We start from the raw sequence: 23,023 nt of genomic DNA, 5'->3' as shown, positions 1-23,023 counted from the left end.
TACCTTTAGTGCAAACTCTAGGAAAAAAATTGTAAGGGTTCTGCAGGCTCAACAAAAATGAGGAAAAAAATCAATCAAAATATTCCTCTTGATACTATCTTATGATTGTAAGAAGCTTCTGTCCAAGTTTGGTAAAAATCTAGGATAGTTAATGAATCTTATAAAAGCTAAGTCCATTTATAAGTCAAATACGGAAAAAATGGATTTATTTTTTTACAAAATTTATTTCTGGATACTATCTTATGATCATAAACAAGCTTCTGTCCAAGTTTGGTACAAACCCATGATAGTTAAAGAAAGTTATTAAAATTGTAAAAACTTTAACCACAGAGTGAATGTTATGTTGCCCCGCAGAAAAAACTAAGTTCATTTATAAGTAAAATACAGAAAAAATGGAATATCATTTTTTCAAAATTTCCTTCTGGATACTATCTTATGATCATAAACAAGCTTCTGTCCAAGTTTAGTAGAAATCCAGTATAGTTTAAGAAAGTTATTAAAATTTCAAAAACTTTAACCACAGAGTGAATATTTGTGGACGCCGCCGCCGCCGACGACAGAATGTAGGATCACTAAGTCTCGCTTTTTCGACTAAAGTCGAAGGCTCGACAAAAAACATAATAAAACATTTACAAAAGTTGATACCCGCAAATTTAGTGCGATAAAAAGAAATCTACACCATAGAACTTTAAGATAAAATATGTGAAGAAAGCTCTAATAATATGCTTTCATGTAAAAATAAAATGAAGTTACTGGACTCTTTTCTTGCTACATAATAAAATAGGTGTATTCACAACACATTCTATTATAAAAGTTACTTTATCTGAATTATCTCCCCTTACATAAAAAGCTGAAAAAAATCCACTTACCTGGCAGCTACAAGTATACATTTATTTCCACCATAAATGGCAAAACTATTTGCTACAGCCATTTTGGCATGGTCAGATTCTTCAACCTGGAAAATGAATTAAAACTTTACTCATCTTTCTTTGTAACTGTTCAACTTGAAAAACATATATTTACATAGACAGCTATACAATGCTAAATATCTTGTTTGATTTATACTGTCATTATATCATGAAAAGTAATGAAAAAAAATCTTTATTTCATAATCAATTTCATTTTTTTGGCAATGTCCTCTGACATTTTTCAAAAAAAGAAAAGAAAAAGTAACTAATATATTTTTTCTTCAAATTGTCTAAAATAGTTCTTTTTGTCATAAAGAGACATTTCTTGAGTTCTAACAGTAGTCATTAAATGTTTAAAAATTATGTGCACAATGATGGCCATGGCCTTATCATGTGTTACAAATTTTCAATGTTAGATATATCTGTACTTACAATCATTCCTCTAAGAGGAAGTTGTCCATGAACTTTGAACTGTAGTAAGGATGATGCAGTACGACTAGAATATAACAATATATCTGAAAACTGAAATGACAAAATGAATCATTACAAAGACGACAAAAACATACATTCTGTTACCTCAGTTACTCAGCTTTAAAATCAGCCTATCTCGGATACAAGTGTATGAACAATGTACTTATTTTGTTTTATTAAATTGCCATCGTTATTAATATAATACAGCGTTTATCAACCTCTAACGAGTTGATTTTTCTCGAATCGTGTTTTTATTTTGACGGAAGTTACTTCCAGAGGGAGACAACTCGAAAAGATAATTTGGAAAACTTCATTTCGGCTGAAGGGGTGTTGTAGTTACACCTTTATGATGTGGACTACCTTTATTTCAATTTAAATGATGCATGTAATTTAAAATTATGCAACAATAACCTTCAATAGCAGACAGACATAGAAAGGATCCCATGAGTTTCAAATTAATCAATGGAGAGGGGAATCCAGAGCAACCATTCAATCTGATATACCTTGAAGTCAAGAAAACAATATTGAATACGCATGCACATGATTACCTAAACAAAACTAGACCTTGGCAAGAACGTATATTAAATGTTAATTAAATGACCTAGATGGTTCTCCATTTCCTCATGAAAGTACAATATCAAATATCAGTTTCATAACAGTGACAGTAATAGATTTATCAGAATTCAGATAACTCTCACATTTTATCAAAACTGGGGAATTCCTGAGAGATTCCCTCTGACGTGTTTCTAAATTTATTAAAACACTAAATATAAATACTGCTTAATTCTGATTTTCTGTGTTGTTAAAAACATGCATATAAGTCAAGGGAAATATCAAACATGAAGATTATGAGAAGAACATTATAGGAAAGTTGTTTAAGTTCAATCACTTCGTTTGTTTTTACCTTTTAAAGCAGGACAATCATAAGAATCTGAGATTTTCCTTAATGTTTAGAATAAAACGGTTGACATGAGGGCAAGACCCTGAGTCAATGGTATAAGTCTACAGATTACTTGAAAGCAATCATATCCCAAAAACAATTGGGAAAGTTGTGTTTTACACTAACTGATAAGTACTTATTCAAACACTTGTGATATGTTCTAAAATCATTTACAAGCATTTTCAACTTCTACTTGATGATGGAAAAACAGGCTTTTTAATAAAAATACTGCAAACAATCTCACACCATTTGAAAATTTCTTACCAAGAAAAACATTCTTTGTTGATATCCCTTCCTTGAAAATTTCTGTAAACATCCTTCTCGAATAAAATTCTGTAAAGACAAACGAAGAGATACAACTAAGGAAAAATCTGTCTATTTATATTCATATGTATTTTCATGTTATTTTGATGGCCTCTATATATACAAACAAAATGCTGACAAATTAGGATGATGCCATGCTCTTTCTTTGTTTCATTAAAATATGTAATTCAAATACATGTTCAAGATTTAGAGTTCATTCTATGAATATGAGTTTGACAGCTAATACCCCTATAAGTTATGTGACTGAAAAATGTGAAAAACAAGCAATAGGATCAAATGGAAACCTCATGAAAAGCTTAAATGTAACAGTAACCTTATAATTACCACTTAAATCATTGTTATTATAACTATATGGCCCAACAGAGTTTGAAACTTACTCTATCAGGATCAACCAAGGTATCTATTCCTATCATATCTCTCTGCAGTTCTATTAACTTCTGAAGATTCTCCTAAAAAGGAAATTTCACAAATGTCAACTTTTTACCAAAAAAATTATGTGCTTCCTTTACATTGCTTTTTAAATAATTCATTATTTGTTTTATGCCACGAGATCAAGCTTAACCTGAAACTTGTGGTTATTCTATATGCAATTTCAATTCTGGATATGATCCATCAAACTGAAACATTCCCAACTCTGGACCAATGCACTAATGCCTTTTATTGAAATACTTTGGTTTTTTTTCAATTCTGGAACTTTTAATTTTGTATTTAACATAAACCCAAAGAAACTTTATAGATATGTGGCTGCCACTATTGCCATTTCAATATCCCAAACCAAATTCTTTTAGCTAGGTGAATTAGATAAATTATAAATTATCAAAACTTAAAAATCTTTATTTGCCAAGGTCAAGTGCTACAGTGGTCTGTTAAATACATTTTAAATATCTTATTTACTTTAGAGACTTACTTCCAGTTTCATTCTGTCTTTACATTCAGAAACTGCATCAGTGAAATTCTTCAGACAAGCTGTAATTGAAAAACATATATTTTGTCAATATGCATTTATCATTTATATTGAACATTCATTCAAAACTAACATGGCTCTCTTTCTATATTTCTGTTGCAAAAAAGAAAAAATTAATTGTGCAAGCTTGTAAAATATTTCTGTCCTGTTGATATGATGCAACAAACTAAGCAGTGTCCTTTATGGTTACTTTGCTATTAATTCAAAAGTTCTTGCAATGTTTTTATTATTGCAAAAATTACAGAGCTTATGGTTTTGCAAAACTAAAAACTTGCAACCTATCAAAGATTTTTTTCATCTGTGTGAAATTATTCAAGTATTTAATTTACATTATCCCCGGCTTAGTATATATCTAGGATTTTGATTGGTTAACGCACGTCGTTACAAAACCCATAGCCCCTGGGTGTTGCTAACCCATATCCCGGACGTTGCTAACCATTATCCCGGGGAAATTCACGCAAGTTTTCCTTAGTTCCATGATTGCTCCTTGTGAAATATTGAATTCTATAGATTATCCATGATGTTTGTAATTACATATTTAATTCATTAACGATTTTGTCCTATTATGCCGATCATTTACACTCATTTCATTAAATGCATCACTTGACTGCCACATTTTCAAGGAATTGGACTACTGACCTAGCTATGCAAATGACCCACATTGACGTCAAACCATCTATGACGTAACTCTCACAACATTAAGCGCCAAATTTGACTCAATCCAGTTTCTCTGTCTCCGTATTAAAAACGTCTTATATTTTACTACCTGTAGGGTTCTACCAAAGGTAGTACCCTACATCCCGTAAAAAATATGTAAAATTTCCTAATTTCAATAAAACTGTTTTAGATAATGAAAAAACCGTTGTTTTCACGTCACACTTTGTACCCGAATTTCCATAAAACTCGCCCGATTCGGACTAAGACCGGGGATAAATTCGTTATCTACCTTCATATCCGTAGATATGGATATTTTAACACCCTTCAGTACCCTGTACACCCTTCGGCTACGCCTCATGGTGTACTGGGGTACTTCAGGGTGTTCAAATATCCATATCTACGGATAAGAACGTAGATAACTTATATTATCCAGTAGTTCTTCTGAACACATATCAGGAAAAATTTATTTTAGAATTCATTTATGTTTTTGTGTCATTCAATTGGTTGCAGCCTCAGTGACCTTCATCCAACATTTTTCCCCCATATAGTGCATTTTCTATGTTATTTCATAGTTCCAGTACTCTTTCATCATGTCAATCAAGTAATACATCTATAATGGTAACACATATGATTTTTTTAATCTATTAATCTATTTTCCTAATTTTTCTACTTTGGACCTTCTTCATTTTCTTCAGGAAGTCCACCATATCTGCAGGGTCACCGCATTTAAAATGTTGCCTATTTTTAAAAACGCGTTATTAGAAATTTTATGTACTTAGTTATCTTCATCTTTAATAAAATCCTACAAAAATGTGTGCATGAACATTGAAAACAATCCCTGTAAATATATATGTTCTGATAACATACCATCACAGTCAGCATAATCCTGATGATCCATGGAATAGTGCTTTGTTATTCCTGAAACAGAATTAAACAAATAATATAAAAAATTCATACAATAAATAGTTCTCCTGTTCATTTTTTTTTTATAGATTTATGATATAATTTTAAGTGAGTGTTATAATTTGCCAGGTTTAACTATTAAAAAAAAAATAGTGAGCAGTCACATCTTTGTTTGTTTGACTTCAACTTTTATAAACCTACTATGTCAGTAGTCTACACTAAGACTGATTACAATGGATTACTCTTCAAAGAAGAATATGTGATTACTTTTTAGAAGATTTCAGAAAATTCTCAATAAGTTGTTTTAATACTATATAGATTTCAACCTGGTCATGTCAGTTAGGTAGGATTCTTTATTCTTTAATGTTTGTTAACACTAAGCTGTAATTGTGTTTGAAAATGGTGTTGAAGATAGTTTTCATTGATTTGAGGTCTGATGTTATAGCTGGAGGAAGCCTGAGAGCTTGGAAAAAACACTAACCGGGTATGAAAAATGACAGTTCTAGTTAATTGATATTGAAGTTGAACACACTGCTAATTGAGGGATTTGTTCAGCATCCGTGTTGAAAACCTAGTGATACATTATTTGGACTACTTAAATCACTTGGACACAGAGATCCTTTTAGAGATAATATTCATGACTTATATGTATTTGAATTATTAAAACAATCTTGGTACATCTGAAGGCCAGAGCTCTGAATATTATTTATTTCAGTTATTAAAAGAAAATACAAGTCATTACCAATTATTTTTTATAATACTTCAATCATCAATTACATCAAGTTATAGAAAGAAGGAAAATTGTGCAACCTGGATTATATCACTGTTTTATCTATACAAATAGGTTATCTAAAATCATCTTTTGAGTTTATAATGTAATTTCAATTCCAGATTTGTTTTATCAGCCTGAATCTGTTACTTACGTTCTAAAATAAGTCTGTAATGCAATAATCTTTGGCCAGGTTTTAAAAAGAATGTATTCAAGGGCAGATAACACACTTTTTGAGATTCAAATTCTTTGTACATTTGATCAAACTTTTTGTTCCTCTTCATATTTTCCTGCACTTGTGTTAGTAAATCTTCCACATGATCAATGTAATGTTTATACATCTACAAGGAAAAGAAGATAGCTGCCATTATCATTTTACTTGTTCTAATACATTTACTTCTGCAAACAAGTTATAAACAATGGTGGTGATATACAATAATCCTTAACACATCAAAATCAACATATAATTACATAACCAATCTCAATGTGACCAAAACAATGTGAAACAACTGAAAGAGTACCAGAATAGTTCTTCTTTATCATACTTTACATGAGCAACACTGACAATGTGTAGTATTATTAACAATGTAGGATCAATTTTATCAGTTCTCAACATCCCAGATCTATTATTCAAATACATACTGAAACAAGTGAAACTGCGAGCTATTGCTCACTGATGATACTTCTGCCCCAAGTAGATAATATTAATAGTGTAAAAATATGCAAGTGTTCGGTAAACAGGAAGTTGTCGAGTGATGAATCTGAAAACGCATCACACGGTATAGCTGACTTATTAAATCCTGAAACCAAATTTCAGAAATCTTTGTACTGTAGTTCCTGAGAAAAATGTGACGAAAATTTTCAACTTGGCTATCATGTGTAAAATCATACAAGTGTTGGGTAAACAGGAAGTTGTCAAGTGATCAATCTGAAAACATCACACGGTATAGCTGACTTAGATAAACTCTGAAACCAAATTTCAGAAATCCTTGTATTGTAGTTCCTGAGAAAAATGCAACGAAAAATATTCATGGGACAGACGGACTGACTGACGGACAGACAGCAGAGGTAAAATACTGACGGACTGACGGAAGGACAAACAGAGGTAAAACAGTATACCCCCCCTTTTTACAGCTGGGGTATAATTAAGGAATTTTGCATTCATTTACCAGTATTATTGAGTTATTCAATGTATGACAAATGTAAGATTATTTATTGCTAAATTCAGGAAATGTTGCATAAAAAATATGATACCAAAATCTAAAATGCAACTTTTTATTTTTGCGAAACTCAAAGTAAATTGTTTAATATGAAGCTGTGAACTAGGGTTAATAGTTATATGTCTCAATATAAACCCTTGACCTATACAGGTTTGTTTTCAGTATTGTTTTTATACTTACATTTAGTACATTAGTATTAAAGCTGTCACTCATTATGTCTCCTATTCTTTGATAGTCGCCATTCATATGAGCATTTGTCTTTCCTTCCCTATAAAATAACAACATTTTAAAGATTCATTCCTTCTTGTAATTTATGATTTAACAATTAAGCAATTAAGCTGTATTTTATTCAAAATAATTTGAATACATTTTTCTTTTACAAATAGTGACTTGAATGGAGAGTAGTCTCATTGGCACTCATACCACATCTTCTTATATATCTAAGACTTCGTTGTGCACTTATTTTTGTAAAATGTATTATCAGTTCTTGGATGATTGAGGGATTTCCTACATGTTCAAGATGATGACTTGTTTATGTATAAAAATACCCTACATTATCCTGCTGAAAAAACAAGTGGGATTTTTAACAGCTAACTCAGCCCAAAACAGTCAGCTTCTAAACATGTCACCCGATCAAGACACATCATTCTGCCAAGTCTTTATAGACATGTCACCTGATCAAGACACATCATTCTGCCCAGTCTTTATAGACATGTCACCCAATTAAGACACATAATTCTGCCCAGTCTTTATAGACATGTCACCCGATCAAGACACATCATTCTGCCCAGTCTTTATAGACATGTCACCCGATCAAGACACATCATTCTGCCAAGTCTTTATAGACATGTCACCCGATCAAGACACATCATTCTGCCCAGTCTTTATAGACATGTCACCTGATCAAGACACATAATTCTGCCCAGTCTTTATAGACATGTCACCTGATCAAGACACATCATTCTGCCCAGTCTTTATAGACATGTCACCCCATCAAGACACATAATTCTGCCCAGTCTTTATAGACATGTCACCTGATCAAGACACATCATTCTGCCCAGTCTTTATAGACATGCCACCCCATCAAGACACATCATTCTGCCCAGTCTTTATAGACATGTCACCTGATCAAGACACATCATTCTGCCCAGTCTTTATAGACATGTCACCTGATCAAGACACATCATTCTGCCCAGTCTTTATAGACATGTCACCTGATCAAGACATATCATTCTGCCCAGTCTTTATAGACATGTCACCTGATCAAGACACATCATTCTGCCCAGTCTTTATAGACATGTCACCTGATCAAGACACATCATTCTGCCCAGTCTTTATAGACATGTCACCTGATCAAGACACATCATTCTGCCCAGTCTTTATAGACATGTCACCCGATCAAGACACATCATTCTGCCCAGTCTTTATAGACATGTCACCCGATCAAGACACATCATTCTGCCCAGTCTTTATAGACATGTCACCCGATCAAGACACATCATTCTGCCTAGTCTTTATAGACATGTCACCTGATCAAGACACATCATTCTGCCCAGTCTTTACTCTTACTACTAAAAACTTAGAGGAGAAATGACCTTATGATGTGTCACTTTTATTGTTTGGTTGTTGCCTCATTGGTATATACCCAACATATCCTCTAATTCATACCAGGCCAAGTATTTATTCATTGATTAAACCAAATAAGTTATTCTTAATTTTAACCCAAAAAATGCAAAATAACCTATATTAAAACTATACTGACCACATTGACAATCTCTGGTCTAACTCCTTGAGAAAATCACAATGGAATTCATAGATAGGAACCAGTGATGAAAACAGTGTAATTAAGCAATCTGGTATTGTTTCTTCATTGGAGGCAGCATTTCTGAACCACTGTTGAAATACAAATTAGATATATATATACTATGGTTTCATTCATTTTATTGGGAACCAATTATAGTGGATTAAGAAAATCTTACATGTTCGTTGATATATAATTTTGTGGTTTTGACAAGGTATCCATATAAGCCTAAGAAATTCTGTTATTTGTTGGACATTTAATCTTTGTGGTTCATCTGTACCCACATAACTCCTTGAAAATCCAACAAACGCTAATAAACCAATTGTAACAAAGTTTTTAAATCTAAATACTGTAAATTCAGAAATTATTGTGTGCATTTATTATTGCAATTTTGTCAGTTTAGACTTAAATGCAATTTTAATTTTTACGATTTTGAGAAAAATCTTGTTTAATTCATATAAAATATTTCAAAATGCCAGTTTAAGTTATTGCGTTTACAACTCTATAAACGCAATAATAACCAGATGCTCCGCAGGGCGTAGCTTTATACGACCGCAGAGGTTGAACCCTGAACGGTTGGGGCAAGTATGGACACAACATTCAAGCTGGATTCAACTCTAAATTTGGATTGTGATTAAATAGTTGACACAGCATAGGTTTCTGACACAGAATGAATGTGTTCTAATGAACTTAAAATTTTTGTTTTCTCTTAGAGCAATTCACTATGCTGTTGAATATTAATCCTCTCTAAAAAATGTTTGAAGAAATTTTCATTTTATTTATGAAATTTCATTTCAAATGAGAAAATTGAACCCAATTTTTTTAATCACATCCCCCTTTCCCTTATTCCAAATTAATCTCAATTAAATTTCTCATGGAGTTTGCAACAATAACTACTCATTTAAATACATCATAAAATATTAAGATGTAAAAAAACTGCTTGTTATCACTGAATGGTAAAGATTATTTTTAATTTATCAGTTGGTAGTAAAAAGTGAATATACATTGTATATAACAAAGATTTGAGTTGATTCTGGACAAAGAAAGATAACTCCAATTAAAAACAAATATTGCTATTTCACAATATTGTGAAATTAGAATTTGCGGTCGTATAAAAACCTCACAATAATTTCTGAATTTACAGTACTACAGTTCCACCTCCCACCTCTTGCTGTATGTATCTCTTATATTAGTTTGTTTGTTATTCCCATGCATGTTTAGACACTACAGTTCCACCTCCCACCTCTTGCTGTATGTATCTTTTATATTAGTTTGTTTGTTATCCCCATGTATGTTTAGACACTTCAGTTCCACCTCCCACCTCTTGCTGTATGTATCTCTTATATTAGATATAGGAAGATGTGGTGTGAGTGCCAATGAGACAACTCTCCATCCAAATAACAATTTAAAAATTAAATTAGTTTGTTTGTTATCCCCATGAATGTTTAGACACTACAGTTCCACCTCCCACCTCTTGCAGTATGTATCTCTTATATTAGTTTGTTTGTTATCCCCATGTATGTTTAGACACTACAGTTCCACCTCCCACCTCTTGCAGTATGTATCTCTTATATTGGTTTGTTTGTTATCCCCACGTATGTTTAGACACTACAGTTCCACCTCCCACCTCTTGCAGTATGTATCTCTTATATTAGTTTGTTTGTTATCCCCATGTATGTTTAGACACTACAGTTCCACCTCCCACCTCTTGCTGTATGTATCTTTTATATTAGTTTGTTTGTCATCCCCATGTATGTTTAGACACTACAGTTCCACCTCCCACCTCTTGCAGTATGTATCTCTTATATTAGTTTGTTTGTTATCCCCATGTATGTTTAGACACTACAGTTCCACCTCCCACCTCTTGCTGTATGTATCTCTTATATTAGTTTGTTTGTTATCCCCATGTATGTTTAGACACTTCAGTTCCACCTCCCACCTCTTGCTGTATGTATCTCTTATATTAGTTTGTTTGTTATCCCCATGTATGTTTAGACACTACAGTTCCACCTCCCACCTCTTGCTGTATGTATCTCTTATGTTAGTTTGTTTGTTATCCCCATGTATGTTTAGACACTACAGTTCCACCTCCCACCTCTTGCAGTATGTATCTCTTATATTAGTTTGTTTGTTATCCCAATGTATGTTTAGACACTACAGTTCCACCTCCCACCTCTTGCTGTATGTATCTCTTATGTTAGTTTGTTTGTTATCCCCATGTATGTTTAGACACTACAGTTCCACCTCCCACCTCTTGCTGTATGTATCTCTTATGTTAGTTTGTTTGTTATCCCCATGTATGTTTAGACACTACAGTTCCACCTCCCACCTCTTGCAGTATGTATCTCTTATATTAGTTTGTTTGTTATCCCCATGTATGTTTAGACACTACAGTTCCACCTCCCACCTCTTGCTGTATGTTTCTCTTATGTTAGTCTGTTTGTTATCCCCATGTATGTTTAGACACTACAGTTCCACCTCCCACCTCTTGCTGTATGTATCTCTTATGTTAGTTTGTTTGTTATCCCCATGTATGTTTAGACACTACAGTTCCACCTCCCACCTCTTGCTGTATGTATCTCTTATGTTAGTTTGTTTGTTATCCCCATGTATGTTTAGACACTACAGTTCCACCTCCCACCTCTTGCTGTATGTATCTTTTATATTAGTTTGTTTGTTATCCCCATGTATGTTTAGACACTACAGTTCCACCTCCCACCTCTTGCTGTATGTATCTCTTATGTTAGTTTGTTTGTTATCCCCATGTATGTTTAGACACTACAGTTCCACCTCCCACCTCTTGCTGTATGTATCTCTTATGTTAGTTTGTTTGTTATCCCCATGTATGTTTAGACACTACAGTTCCACCTCCCACCTCTTGCTGTATGTATCTCTTATATTAGTTTGTTTGTTATCCCCATGTATGTTTAGACACTACAGTTCCACCTCCCACCTCTTGCTGTATGTATCTCTTATATTAGTTTGTTTGTTATCCCCATGTATGTTTAGACACTACAGTTCCACCTCCCACCTCTTGCTGTATGTATCTCTTATGTTAGTTTGTTTGTTATCCCCATGTATGTTTAGACACTACAGTTCCATCCACCTCCCACCTCTTGCAGTATGTATCTCTTATATTGGTTTGTTTGTTATCCCCATGTATGTTTAGACACTACAGTTCCACCTCCCACCTCTTGCAGTATGTATCTCTTATGTTAGTTTGTTTGTTATCCCCATGTATGTTTAGACACTACAGTTCCACCTCCCACCTCTTGCTGTATGTATCTCTTATGTTAGTTTGTTTGTTATCCCCATGCATGTTTAGACACTACAGTTCCACCTCCCACCTCTTGCTGTATGTATCTCTTATATTAGTTTGTTTGTTATCCCCATGTATGTTTAGACACTACAGTTCCACCTCCCACCTCTTGCTGTATGTATCTCTTATATCAGTTTGTTTGTTATCCCCATGTATGTTTAGACACTACAGGTCCACCTCCCACCTCTTGCTGTATGTATCTCTTATGTTAGTTTGTTTGTTATCCCCATGTATGTTTAGACACTACAGTTCCACCTCCCACCTCTTGCTGTATGTATCTCTTATGTTAGTTTGTTTGTTATCCCCATGTATGTTTAGACACTACAGTTCCACCTCCCACCTCTTGCTGTATGTATCTCTTATGTTAGTTTTTTTGTTATCCCCATGTATGTTTAGACACTACAGTTCCACCTCCCACCTCTTGCTGTATGTATCTCTTATGTTAGTTTGTTTGTTATCCCCATGTATGTTTAGACACTACAGTTCCACCTCCCACCTCTTGCTGTATGTATCTCTTATGTTAGTTTGTTTGTTATCCCCATGTATGTTTAGACACTACAGTTCCACCTCCCACCTCTTGCAGTATGTATCTCTTATATTGGTTTGTTTGTTATCCCCATGTATGTTTAGACACTACAGTTCCACCTCCCACCTCTTGCTGTATGTATCTCTTATGTTAGTTTGTTTGTTATCCCCATGTATGTTTAGACACTACAGTTCCACCTCCCACCTCTTGCTGTATGTATCTCTTATATTAGTTTGTTTGTTATCCCCATGTATGTTTAGACACTACAGTTCCACCTCCCACCTCTTGCTGTATGTATCTCTTATGTTAGTTTGTTTGTTATCCCCATGTATGTTTAGACACTACAGTTCCACCTCCCACCTCTTGCTGTATGTATCTCTTATGTTAGTTTGTTTGTTATCCCCATGTATGTTTAGACACTACAGTTCCACCTCCCACCTCTTGCAGTATGTATCTCTTATATTGGTTTGTTTGTTATCCCCATGTATGTTTAGACACTACAGTTCCACCTCCCACCTCTTGCAGTATGTATCTCTTATATTGGTTTGTTTGTTATCCCCATGTATGTTTAGACACTACAGTTCCACCTCCCACCTCTTGCTGTATGTATCTCTTATGTTAGTTTGTTTGTTATCCCCATGTATGTTTAGACACTACAGTTCCACCTCCCACCTCTTGCTGTATGTATCTCTTATGTTAGTTTGTTTGTTATCCCCATGTATGTTTAGACACTACAGTTCCACCTCCCACCTCTTGCTGTATGTATCTCTTATGTTAGTTTGTTTGTTATCCCCATGTATGTTTAGACACTACAGTTCCACCTCCCACCCCTTGCTGTATGTATCTCTTATATTAGTTTGTTTGTTATCCCCATGTATGTTTAGACACTACAGTTCCACCTCCCACCTCTTGCTGTATGTATCTCTTATGTTAGTCTGTTTGTTATCCCCATGTATGTTTAGACACTACAGTTCCACCTCCCACCTCTTGCTGTATGTATCTCTTATGTTAGTTTGTTTGTTATCCCCATGTATGTTTAGACACTACAGTTCCACCTCCCACCTCTTGCTGTATGTATCTCTTATGTTAGTTTGTTTGTTATCCCCATGTATGTTTAGACACTACAGTTCCACCTCCCACCTCTTGCTGTATGTATCTTTTATATTAGTTTGTTTGTTATCCCCATGTATGTTTAGACACTACAGTTCCACCTCCCACCTCTTGCTGTATGTATCTCTTATGTTAGTTTGTTTGTTATCCCCATGTATGTTTAGACACTACAGTTCCACCTCCCACCTCTTGCTGTATGTATCTCTTATGTTAGTTTGTTTGTTATCCCCATGTATGTTTAGACACTACAGTTCCACCTCCCACCTCTTGCTGTATGTATCTCTTATATTAGTTTGTTTGTTATCCCCATGTATGTTTAGACACTACAGTTCCACCTCCCACCTCTTGCTGTATGTATCTCTTATATTAGTTTGTTTGTTATCCCCATGTATGTTTAGACACTACAGTTCCACCTCCCACCTCTTGCTGTATGTATCTCTTATGTTAGTTTGTTTGTTATCCCCATGTATGTTTAGACACTACAGTTCCATCCACCTCCCACCTCTTGCAGTATGTATCTCTTATATTGGTTTGTTTGTTATCCCCATGTATGTTTAGACACTACAGTTCCACCTCCCACCTCTTGCAGTATGTATCTCTTATGTTAGTTTGTTTGTTATCCCCATGTATGTTTAGACACTACAGTTCCACCTCCCACCTCTTGCTGTATGTATCTCTTATGTTAGTTTGTTTGTTATCCCCATGCATGTTTAGACACTACAGTTCCACCTCCCACCTCTTGCTGTATGTATCTCTTATATTAGTTTGTTTGTTATCCCCATGTATGTTTAGACACTACAGTTCCACCTCCCACCTCTTGCTGTATGTATCTCTTATATCAGTTTGTTTGTTATCCCCATGTATGTTTAGACACTACAGGTCCACCTCCCACCTCTTGCTGTATGTATCTCTTATGTTAGTTTGTTTGTTATCCCCATGTATGTTTAGACACTACAGTTCCACCTCCCACCTCTTGCTGTATGTATCTCTTATGTTAGTTTGTTTGTTATCCCCATGTATGTTTAGACACTACAGTTCCACCTCCCACCTCTTGCTGTATGTATCTCTTATGTTAGTTTTTTTGTTATCCCCATGTATGTTTAGACACTACAGTTCCACCTCCCACCTCTTGCTGTATGTATCTCTTATGTTAGTTTGTTTGTTATCCCCATGTATGTTTAGACACTACAGTTCCACCTCCCACCTCTTGCTGTATGTATCTCTTATGTTAGTTTGTTTGTTATCCCCATGTATGTTTAGACACTACAGTTCCACCTCCCACCTCTTGCAGTATGTATCTCTTATATTGGTTTGTTTGTTATCCCCATGTATGTTTAGACACTACAGTTCCACCTCCCACCTCTTGCTGTATGTATCTCTTATGTTAGTTTGTTTGTTATCCCCATGTATGTTTAGACACTACAGTTCCACCTCCCACCTCTTGCTGTATGTATCTCTTATATTAGTTTGTTTGTTATCCCCATGTATGTTTAGACACTACAGTTCCACCTCCCACCTCTTGCTGTATGTATCTCTTATGTTAGTTTGTTTGTTATCCCCATGTATGTTTAGACACTACAGTTCCACCTCCCACCTCTTGCTGTATGTATCTCTTATGTTAGTTTGTTTGTTATCCCCATGTATGTTTAGACACTACAGTTCCACCTCCCACCTCTTGCAGTATGTATCTCTTATATTGGTTTGTTTGTTATCCCCATGTATGTTTAGACACTACAGTTCCACCTCCCACCTCTTGCAGTATGTATCTCTTATATTGGTTTGTTTGTTATCCCCATGTATGTTTAGACACTACAGTTCCACCTCCCACCTCTTGCTGTATGTATCTCTTATGTTAGTTTGTTTGTTATCCCCATGTATGTTTAGACACTACAGTTCCACCTCCCACCTCTTGCTGTATGTATCTCTTATGTTAGTTTGTTTGTTATCCCCATGTATGTTTAGACACTACAGTTCCACCTCCCACCTCTTGCTGTATGTATCTCTTATGTTAGTTTGTTTGTTATCCCCATGTATGTTTAGACACTACAGTTCCACCTCCCACCCCTTGCTGTATGTATCTCTTATATTAGTTTGTTTGTTATCCCCATGTATGTTTAGACACTACAGTTCCACCTCCCACCTCTTGCTGTATGTATCTCTTATGTTAGTTTGTTTGTTATCCCCATGTATGTTTAGACACTACAGTTCCACCTCCCACCTCTTGCTGTATGTATCTCTTATGTTAGTTTGTTTGTTATCCCCATGTATGTTTAGACACTACAGTTCCACCTCCCACCTCTTGCTGTATGTATCTCTTATGTTAGTTTGTTTGTTATCCCCATGTATGTTTAGACACTACAGTTCCACCTCCCACCTCTTGCAGTATGTATCTCTTATATTGGTTTGTTTGTTATCCCCATGTATGTTTAGACACTACAGTTCCACCTCCCACCTCTTGCAGTATGTATCTCTTATATTGGTTTGTTTGTTATCCCCATGTATGTTTAGACACTACAGTTCCACCTCCCACCTCTTGCTGTATGTATCTCTTATGTTAGTTTGTTTGTTATCCCCATGTATGTTTAGACACTACAGTTCAACCTCCCACCTCTTGCTGTATGTATCTCTTATATTAGTTTGTTTGTTATCCCCATGTATGTTTAGACACTACAGTTCCACCTCCCACCTCTTGCTGTATGTATCTCTTATGTTAGTTTGTTTGTTATCCCCATGTATGTTTAGACACTACAGTTCCACCTCCCACCTCTTGCTGTATGTATCTCTTATGTTAGTTTTTTTGTTATCCCCATGTATGTTTAGACACTACAGTTCCACCTCCCACCTCTTGCTGTATGTATCTCTTATGTTAGTTTGTTTGTTATCCCCATGTATGTTTAGACACTACAGTTCCACCTCCCACCTCTTGCTGTATGTATCTCTTATGTTAGTTTGTTTGTTATCCCCATGTATGTTTAGACACTACAGTTCCACCTCCCACCCCTTGCTGTATGTATCTCTTATATTAGTTTGTTTGTTATCCCCATGTATGTTTAGACACTACAGTTCCACCTCCCACCTCTTGCTGTATGTATCTCTTATGTTAGTTTGTTTGTTATCCCCATGTATGTTTAGACACTACAGTTCCACCTCCCACCTCTTGCTGTATGTATCTCTTATGTTAGTTTGTTTGTTATCCCCATGTATGTTTAGACACTACAGTTCCACCTCCCACCTCTTGCTGTATGTATCTCTTATATTAGTTTTTTTGTTATCCCCATGTATGTTTAGACACTACAGTTCCACCTCCCACCTCTTGCTGTATGTATCTCTTATGTTAGTTTGTTTGTTATCCCAATGTATGTTTAGACACTACAGTTCCACCTACCACCTCTTGCTGTATGTATCTCTTATGTTAGTTTGTTTGTTATCCCCATGTATGTTTAGACACTACAGTTCCACCTCCCACCTCTTGCTGTATGTATCTCTTATATTAGTTTTTTTGTTATCCCCATGTATGTTTAGACACTACAGTTCCACCTCCCACCTCTTGCTGTATGTATCTCTTATATTAGTTTGTTTGTTATCCCCATGTATGTTTAGACACTACAGTTCCACCTACCACCTCTTGCTGTATGTATCTCTTATGTTAGTTTGTTTGTTATCCCCATGTATGTTTAGACACTACAGTTCCACCTCCCACCTCTTGCTGTATGTATCTCTTATGTTAGTTTGTTTGTTATCCCCATGTATGTTTAGACACTACAGTTCCACCTCCCACCTCTTGCTGTATGTATCTCTTATGTTAGTTTGTTTGTTATCCCCATGTATGTTTAGACACTACAGTTCCACCTCCCACCTCTTGCTGTATGTATCTCTTATGTTAGTTTGTTTGTTATCCCCATGTCTGTTTAGACACTACAGTTCCACCTCCCACCTCTTGCAGTATGTATCTCTTATATTGGTTTGTTTGTTATCCCCATGTATGTTTAGACACTACAGTTCCACCTCCCACCTCTTGCAGTATGTATCTCTTATATTGGTTTGTTTGTTATCCCCATGTATGTTTAGACACTACAGTTCCACCTCCCACCTCTTGCTGTATGTATCTCTTATGTTAGTTTGTTTGTTATCCCCATGTATGTTTAGACACTACAGTTCCACCTCCCACCTCTTGCTGTATGTATCTCTTATATTAGTTTGTTTGTTATCCCCATGTATGTTTAGACACTACAGTTCCACCTCCCACCTCTTGCTGTATGTATCTCTTATGTTAGTTTGTTTGTTATCCCCATGTATGTTTAGACACTACAGTTCCACCTCCCACCTCTTGCTGTATGTATCTCTTATGTTAGTTTTTTTGTTATCCCCATGTATGTTTAGACACTACAGTTCCACCTCCCACCTCTTGCTGTATGTATCTCTTATGTTAGTTTGTTTGTTATCCCCATGTATGTTTAGACACTACAGTTCCACCTCCCACCTCTTGCTGTATGTATCTCTTATGTTAGTTTGTTTGTTATCCCCATGTATGTTTAGACACTACAGTTCCACCTCCCACCCCTTGCTGTATGTATCTCTTATATTAGTTTGTTTGTTATCCCCATGTATGTTTAGACACTACAGTTCCACCTCCCACCTCTTGCTGTATGTATCTCTTATGTTAGTTTGTTTGTTATCCCCATGTATGTTTAGACACTACAGTTCCACCTCCCACCTCTTGCTGTATGTATCTCTTATGTTAGTTTGTTTGTTATCCCCATGTATGTTTAGACACTACAGTTCCACCTCCCACCTCTTGCTGTATGTATCTCTTATATTAGTTTTTTTGTTATCCCCATGTATGTTTAGACACTACAGTTCCACCTCCCACCTCTTGCTGTATGTATCTCTTATGTTAGTTTGTTTGTTATCCCCATGTATGTTTAGACACTACAGTTCCACCTACCACCTCTTGCTGTATGTATCTCTTATGTTAGTTTGTTTGTTATCCCCATGTATGTTTAGACACTACAGTTCCACCTCCCACCTCTTGCTGTATGTATCTCTTATATTAGTTTTTTTGTTATCCCCATGTATGTTTAGACACTACAGTTCCACCTCCCACCTCTTGCTGTATGTATCTCTTATGTTAGTTTGTTTGTTATCCCCATGTATGTTTAGACACTACAGTTCCACCTCCCACCTCTTGTAGTATGTATCTCTTATATTAGTTTGTTTGTTATCCCCATGTATGTTTAGACACTACAGTTCCACCTCCCACCTCTTGCTGTATGTATCTCTTATGTTAGTTTGTTTGTTATCCCCATGTATGTTTAGACACTACAGTTCCACCTCCCACCTCTTGCTGTATGTATCTCTTATATTAGTTTGTTTGTTATCCCCATGTATGTTTAGACACTACAGTTCCACCTCCCACCTCTTGCTGTATGTATCTCTTATATTAGTTTGTTTGTTATCCCCATGTATGTTTAGACACTACAGTTCCACCTCCCACCTCTTGCTGTATGTATCTCTTATGTTAGTTTGTTTGTTATCCCCATGTATGTTTAGACACTACAGTTCCACCTCCCACCTCTTGCTGTATGTATCTCTTATGTTAGTTTGTTTGTTATCCCCATGTATGTTTAGACACTACAGTTCCACCTCCCACCTCTTGCTGTATGTATCTCTTATGTTAGTTTGTTTGTTATCCCCATGTATGTTTAGACACTACAGTTCCACCTCCCACCTCTTGCTGTATGTATCTCTTATGTTAGTTTGTTTGTTATCCCCATGTATGTTTAGACACTACAGTTCCACCTCCCACCTCTTGCTGTATGTATCTCTTATATTAGTTTGTTTGTTATCCCCATGTATGTTTAGACACTACAGTTCCACCTCCCACCTCTTGCTGTATGTATCTCTTATATTAGTTTGTTTGTTATCCCCATGTATGTTTAGACACTACAGTTCCACCTCCCACCTCTTGCTGTATGTATCTCTTATGTTAGTTTGTTTGTTATCCCCATGTATGTTTAGACACTACAGTTCCACCTCCCACCTCTTGCTGTATGTATCTCTTATGTTAGTTTGTTTGTTATCCCCATGTATGTTTAGACACTACAGTTCCACCTCCCACCTCTTGCTGTATGTATCTCTTATGTTAGTTTGTTTGTTATCCCCATGTATGTTTAGACACTACAGTTCCACCTCCCAACTTTTGTAGTATGTATCTCTTATATTAGTTTTTTTGTTATCCCCATGTATGTTTAGACACTACAGTTCCACCTCCCACCTCTTGCTGTATGTATCTCTTATGTTAGTTTGTTTGTTATCCCCATGTATGTTTAGACACTACAGTTCCACCTCCCCCCTCTTGCTGTATGTATCTCTTATGTTAGTTTGTTTGTTATCCCCATGTATGTTTAGACACTACAGTTCCACCTCCCATCTCTTGCTGTATGTATCTCTTATGTTAGTTTGTTTGTTATCCCCATGTATGTTTAGACACTACAGTTCCACCTCCCACCTCTTGCTGTATGTATCTCTTATGTTAGTTTGTTTGTTATCCCCATGTATGTTTAGACACTACAGTTCCACCTCCCACCTCTTGCTGTATGTATCTCTTATGTTAGTTTGTTTGTTATCCCCATGTATGTTTAGACACTACAGTTCCACCTCCCACCTCTTGCTGTATGTATCTCTTATGTTAGTTTGTTTGTTATCCCCATGTATGTTTAGACACTTCAGTTCCACCTCCCACCTCTTGCTGTATGTATCTCTTATATTAGATATAGGAAGATGTGGTGTGAGTGCCAATGAGACAACTCTCCATCCAAATAACAATTTAAAAATTAAATTAGTTTGTTTGTTATCCCCATGAATGTTTAGACACTACAGTTCCACCTCCCACCTCTTGCAGTATGTATCTCTTATATTAGTTTGTTTGTTATCCCCATGTATGTTTAGACACTACAGTTCCACCTCCCACCTCTTGCAGTATGTATCTCTTATATTGGTTTGTTTGTTATCCCCATGTATGTTTAGACACTACAGTTCCACCTCCCACCTCTTGCAGTATGTATCTCTTATATTAGTTTGTTTGTTATCCCCATGTATGTTTAGACACTACAGTTCCACCTCCCACCTCTTGCTGTATGTATCTTTTATATTAGTTTGTTTGTCATCCCCATGTATGTTTAGACACTACAGTTCCACCTCCCACCTCTTGCAGTATGTATCTCTTATATTAGTTTGTTTGTTATCCCCATGTATGTTTAGACACTACAGTTCCACCTCCCACCTCTTGCTGTATGTATCTCTTATATTAGTTTGTTTGTTATCCCCATGTATGTTTAGACACTTCAGTTCCACCTCCCACCTCTTGCTGTATGTATCTCTTATATTAGTTTGTTTGTTATCCCCATGTATGTTTAGACACTACAGTTCCACCTCCCACCTCTTGCTGTATGTATCTCTTATGTTAGTTTGTTTGTTATCCCCATGTATGTTTAGACACTACAGTTCCACCTCCCACCTCTTGCAGTATGTATCTCTTATATTAGTTTGTTTGTTATCCCAATGTATGTTTAGACACTACAGTTCCACCTCCCACCTCTTGCTGTATGTATCTCTTATGTTAGTTTGTTTGTTATCCCCATGTATGTTTAGACACTACAGTTCCACCTCCCACCTCTTGCTGTATGTATCTCTTATGTTAGTTTGTTTGTTATCCCCATGTATGTTTAGACACTACAGTTCCACCTCCCACCTCTTGCAGTATGTATCTCTTATATTAGTTTGTTTGTTATCCCCATGTATGTTTAGACACTACAGTTCCACCTCCCACCTCTTGCTGTATGTATCTCTTATGTTAGTCTGTTTGTTATCCCCATGTATGTTTAGACACTACAGTTCCACCTCCCACCTCTTGCTGTATGTATCTCTTATGTTAGTTTGTTTGTTATCCCCATGTATGTTTAGACACTACAGTTCCACCTCCCACCTCTTGCTGTATGTATCTCTTATGTTAGTTTGTTTGTTATCCCCATGTATGTTTAGACACTACAGTTCCACCTCCCACCTCTTGCTGTATGTATCTTTTATATTAGTTTGTTTGTTATCCCCATGTATGTTTAGACACTACAGTTCCACCTCCCACCTCTTGCTGTATGTATCTCTTATGTTAGTTTGTTTGTTATCCCCATGTATGTTTAGACACTACAGTTCCACCTCCCACCTCTTGCTGTATGTATCTCTTATGTTAGTTTGTTTGTTATCCCCATGTATGTTTAGACACTACAGTTCCACCTCCCACCTCTTGCTGTATGTATCTCTTATATTAGTTTGTTTGTTATCCCCATGTATGTTTAGACACTACAGTTCCACCTCCCACCTCTTGCTGTATGTATCTCTTATATTAGTTTGTTTGTTATCCCCATGTATGTTTAGACACTACAGTTCCACCTCCCACCTCTTGCTGTATGTATCTCTTATGTTAGTTTGTTTGTTATCCCCATGTATGTTTAGACACTACAGTTCCATCCACCTCCCACCTCTTGCAGTATGTATCTCTTATATTGGTTTGTTTGTTATCCCCATGTATGTTTAGACACTACAGTTCCACCTCCCACCTCTTGCAGTATGTATCTCTTATGTTAGTTTGTTTGTTATCCCCATGTATGTTTAGACACTACAGTTCCACCTCCCACCTCTTGCTGTATGTATCTCTTATGTTAGTTTGTTTGTTATCCCCATGCATGTTTAGACACTACAGTTCCACCTCCCACCTCTTGCTGTATGTATCTCTTATATTAGTTTGTTTGTTATCCCCATGTATGTTTAGACACTACAGTTCCACCTCCCACCTCTTGCTGTATGTATCTCTTATATCAGTTTGTTTGTTATCCCCATGTATGTTTAGACCCTACAGGTCCACCTCCCACCTCTTGCTGTATGTATCTCTTATGTTAGTTTGTTTGTTATCCCCATGTATGTTTAGACACTACAGTTCCACCTCCCACCTCTTGCTGTATGTATCTCTTATGTTAGTTTGTTTGTTATCCCCATGTATGTTTAGACACTACAGTTCCACCTCCCACCTCTTGCTGTATGTATCTCTTATGTTAGTTT

At 36.0% G+C, this 23,023-nt stretch overlaps 1 protein-coding gene across 7 annotated transcripts in view; it reads right to left on the bottom strand.

Moving 5' to 3' along the window:
- The window catches only part of LOC134711830 (FERM, ARHGEF and pleckstrin domain-containing protein 2-like), a 105,044-nt gene that overhangs the window by 6,635 nt on the left and 75,386 nt on the right, over positions 1-23,023 (bottom strand). For all 7 annotated transcript variants that reach the window (XM_063572750.1, XM_063572755.1, XM_063572754.1 and 4 more), the window contains 9 exons: positions 8,919-9,049; positions 7,337-7,424; positions 6,091-6,277; positions 5,132-5,182; positions 3,551-3,609; positions 3,021-3,092; positions 2,584-2,652; positions 1,341-1,430; positions 870-955 (listed from right to left, as the gene is read on the bottom strand). In XM_063572750.1, coding sequence (XP_063428820.1) covers positions 870-955; positions 1,341-1,430; positions 2,584-2,652; positions 3,021-3,092; positions 3,551-3,609; positions 5,132-5,182; positions 6,091-6,277; positions 7,337-7,424; positions 8,919-9,049 — 833 coding nt within the window. The remainder of the gene's footprint in view (positions 1-869; positions 956-1,340; positions 1,431-2,583; positions 2,653-3,020; positions 3,093-3,550; positions 3,610-5,131; positions 5,183-6,090; positions 6,278-7,336; positions 7,425-8,918; positions 9,050-23,023) is intronic.

Source organism: Mytilus trossulus, chromosome 3 (assembly GCF_036588685.1).
Source record: "Mytilus trossulus isolate FHL-02 chromosome 3, PNRI_Mtr1.1.1.hap1, whole genome shotgun sequence".
Classification (NCBI taxonomy): Eukaryota; Metazoa; Mollusca; class Bivalvia; order Mytilida; family Mytilidae; genus Mytilus; species Mytilus trossulus.
This window is presented reverse-complemented; position numbering and strand designations above follow the sequence as displayed.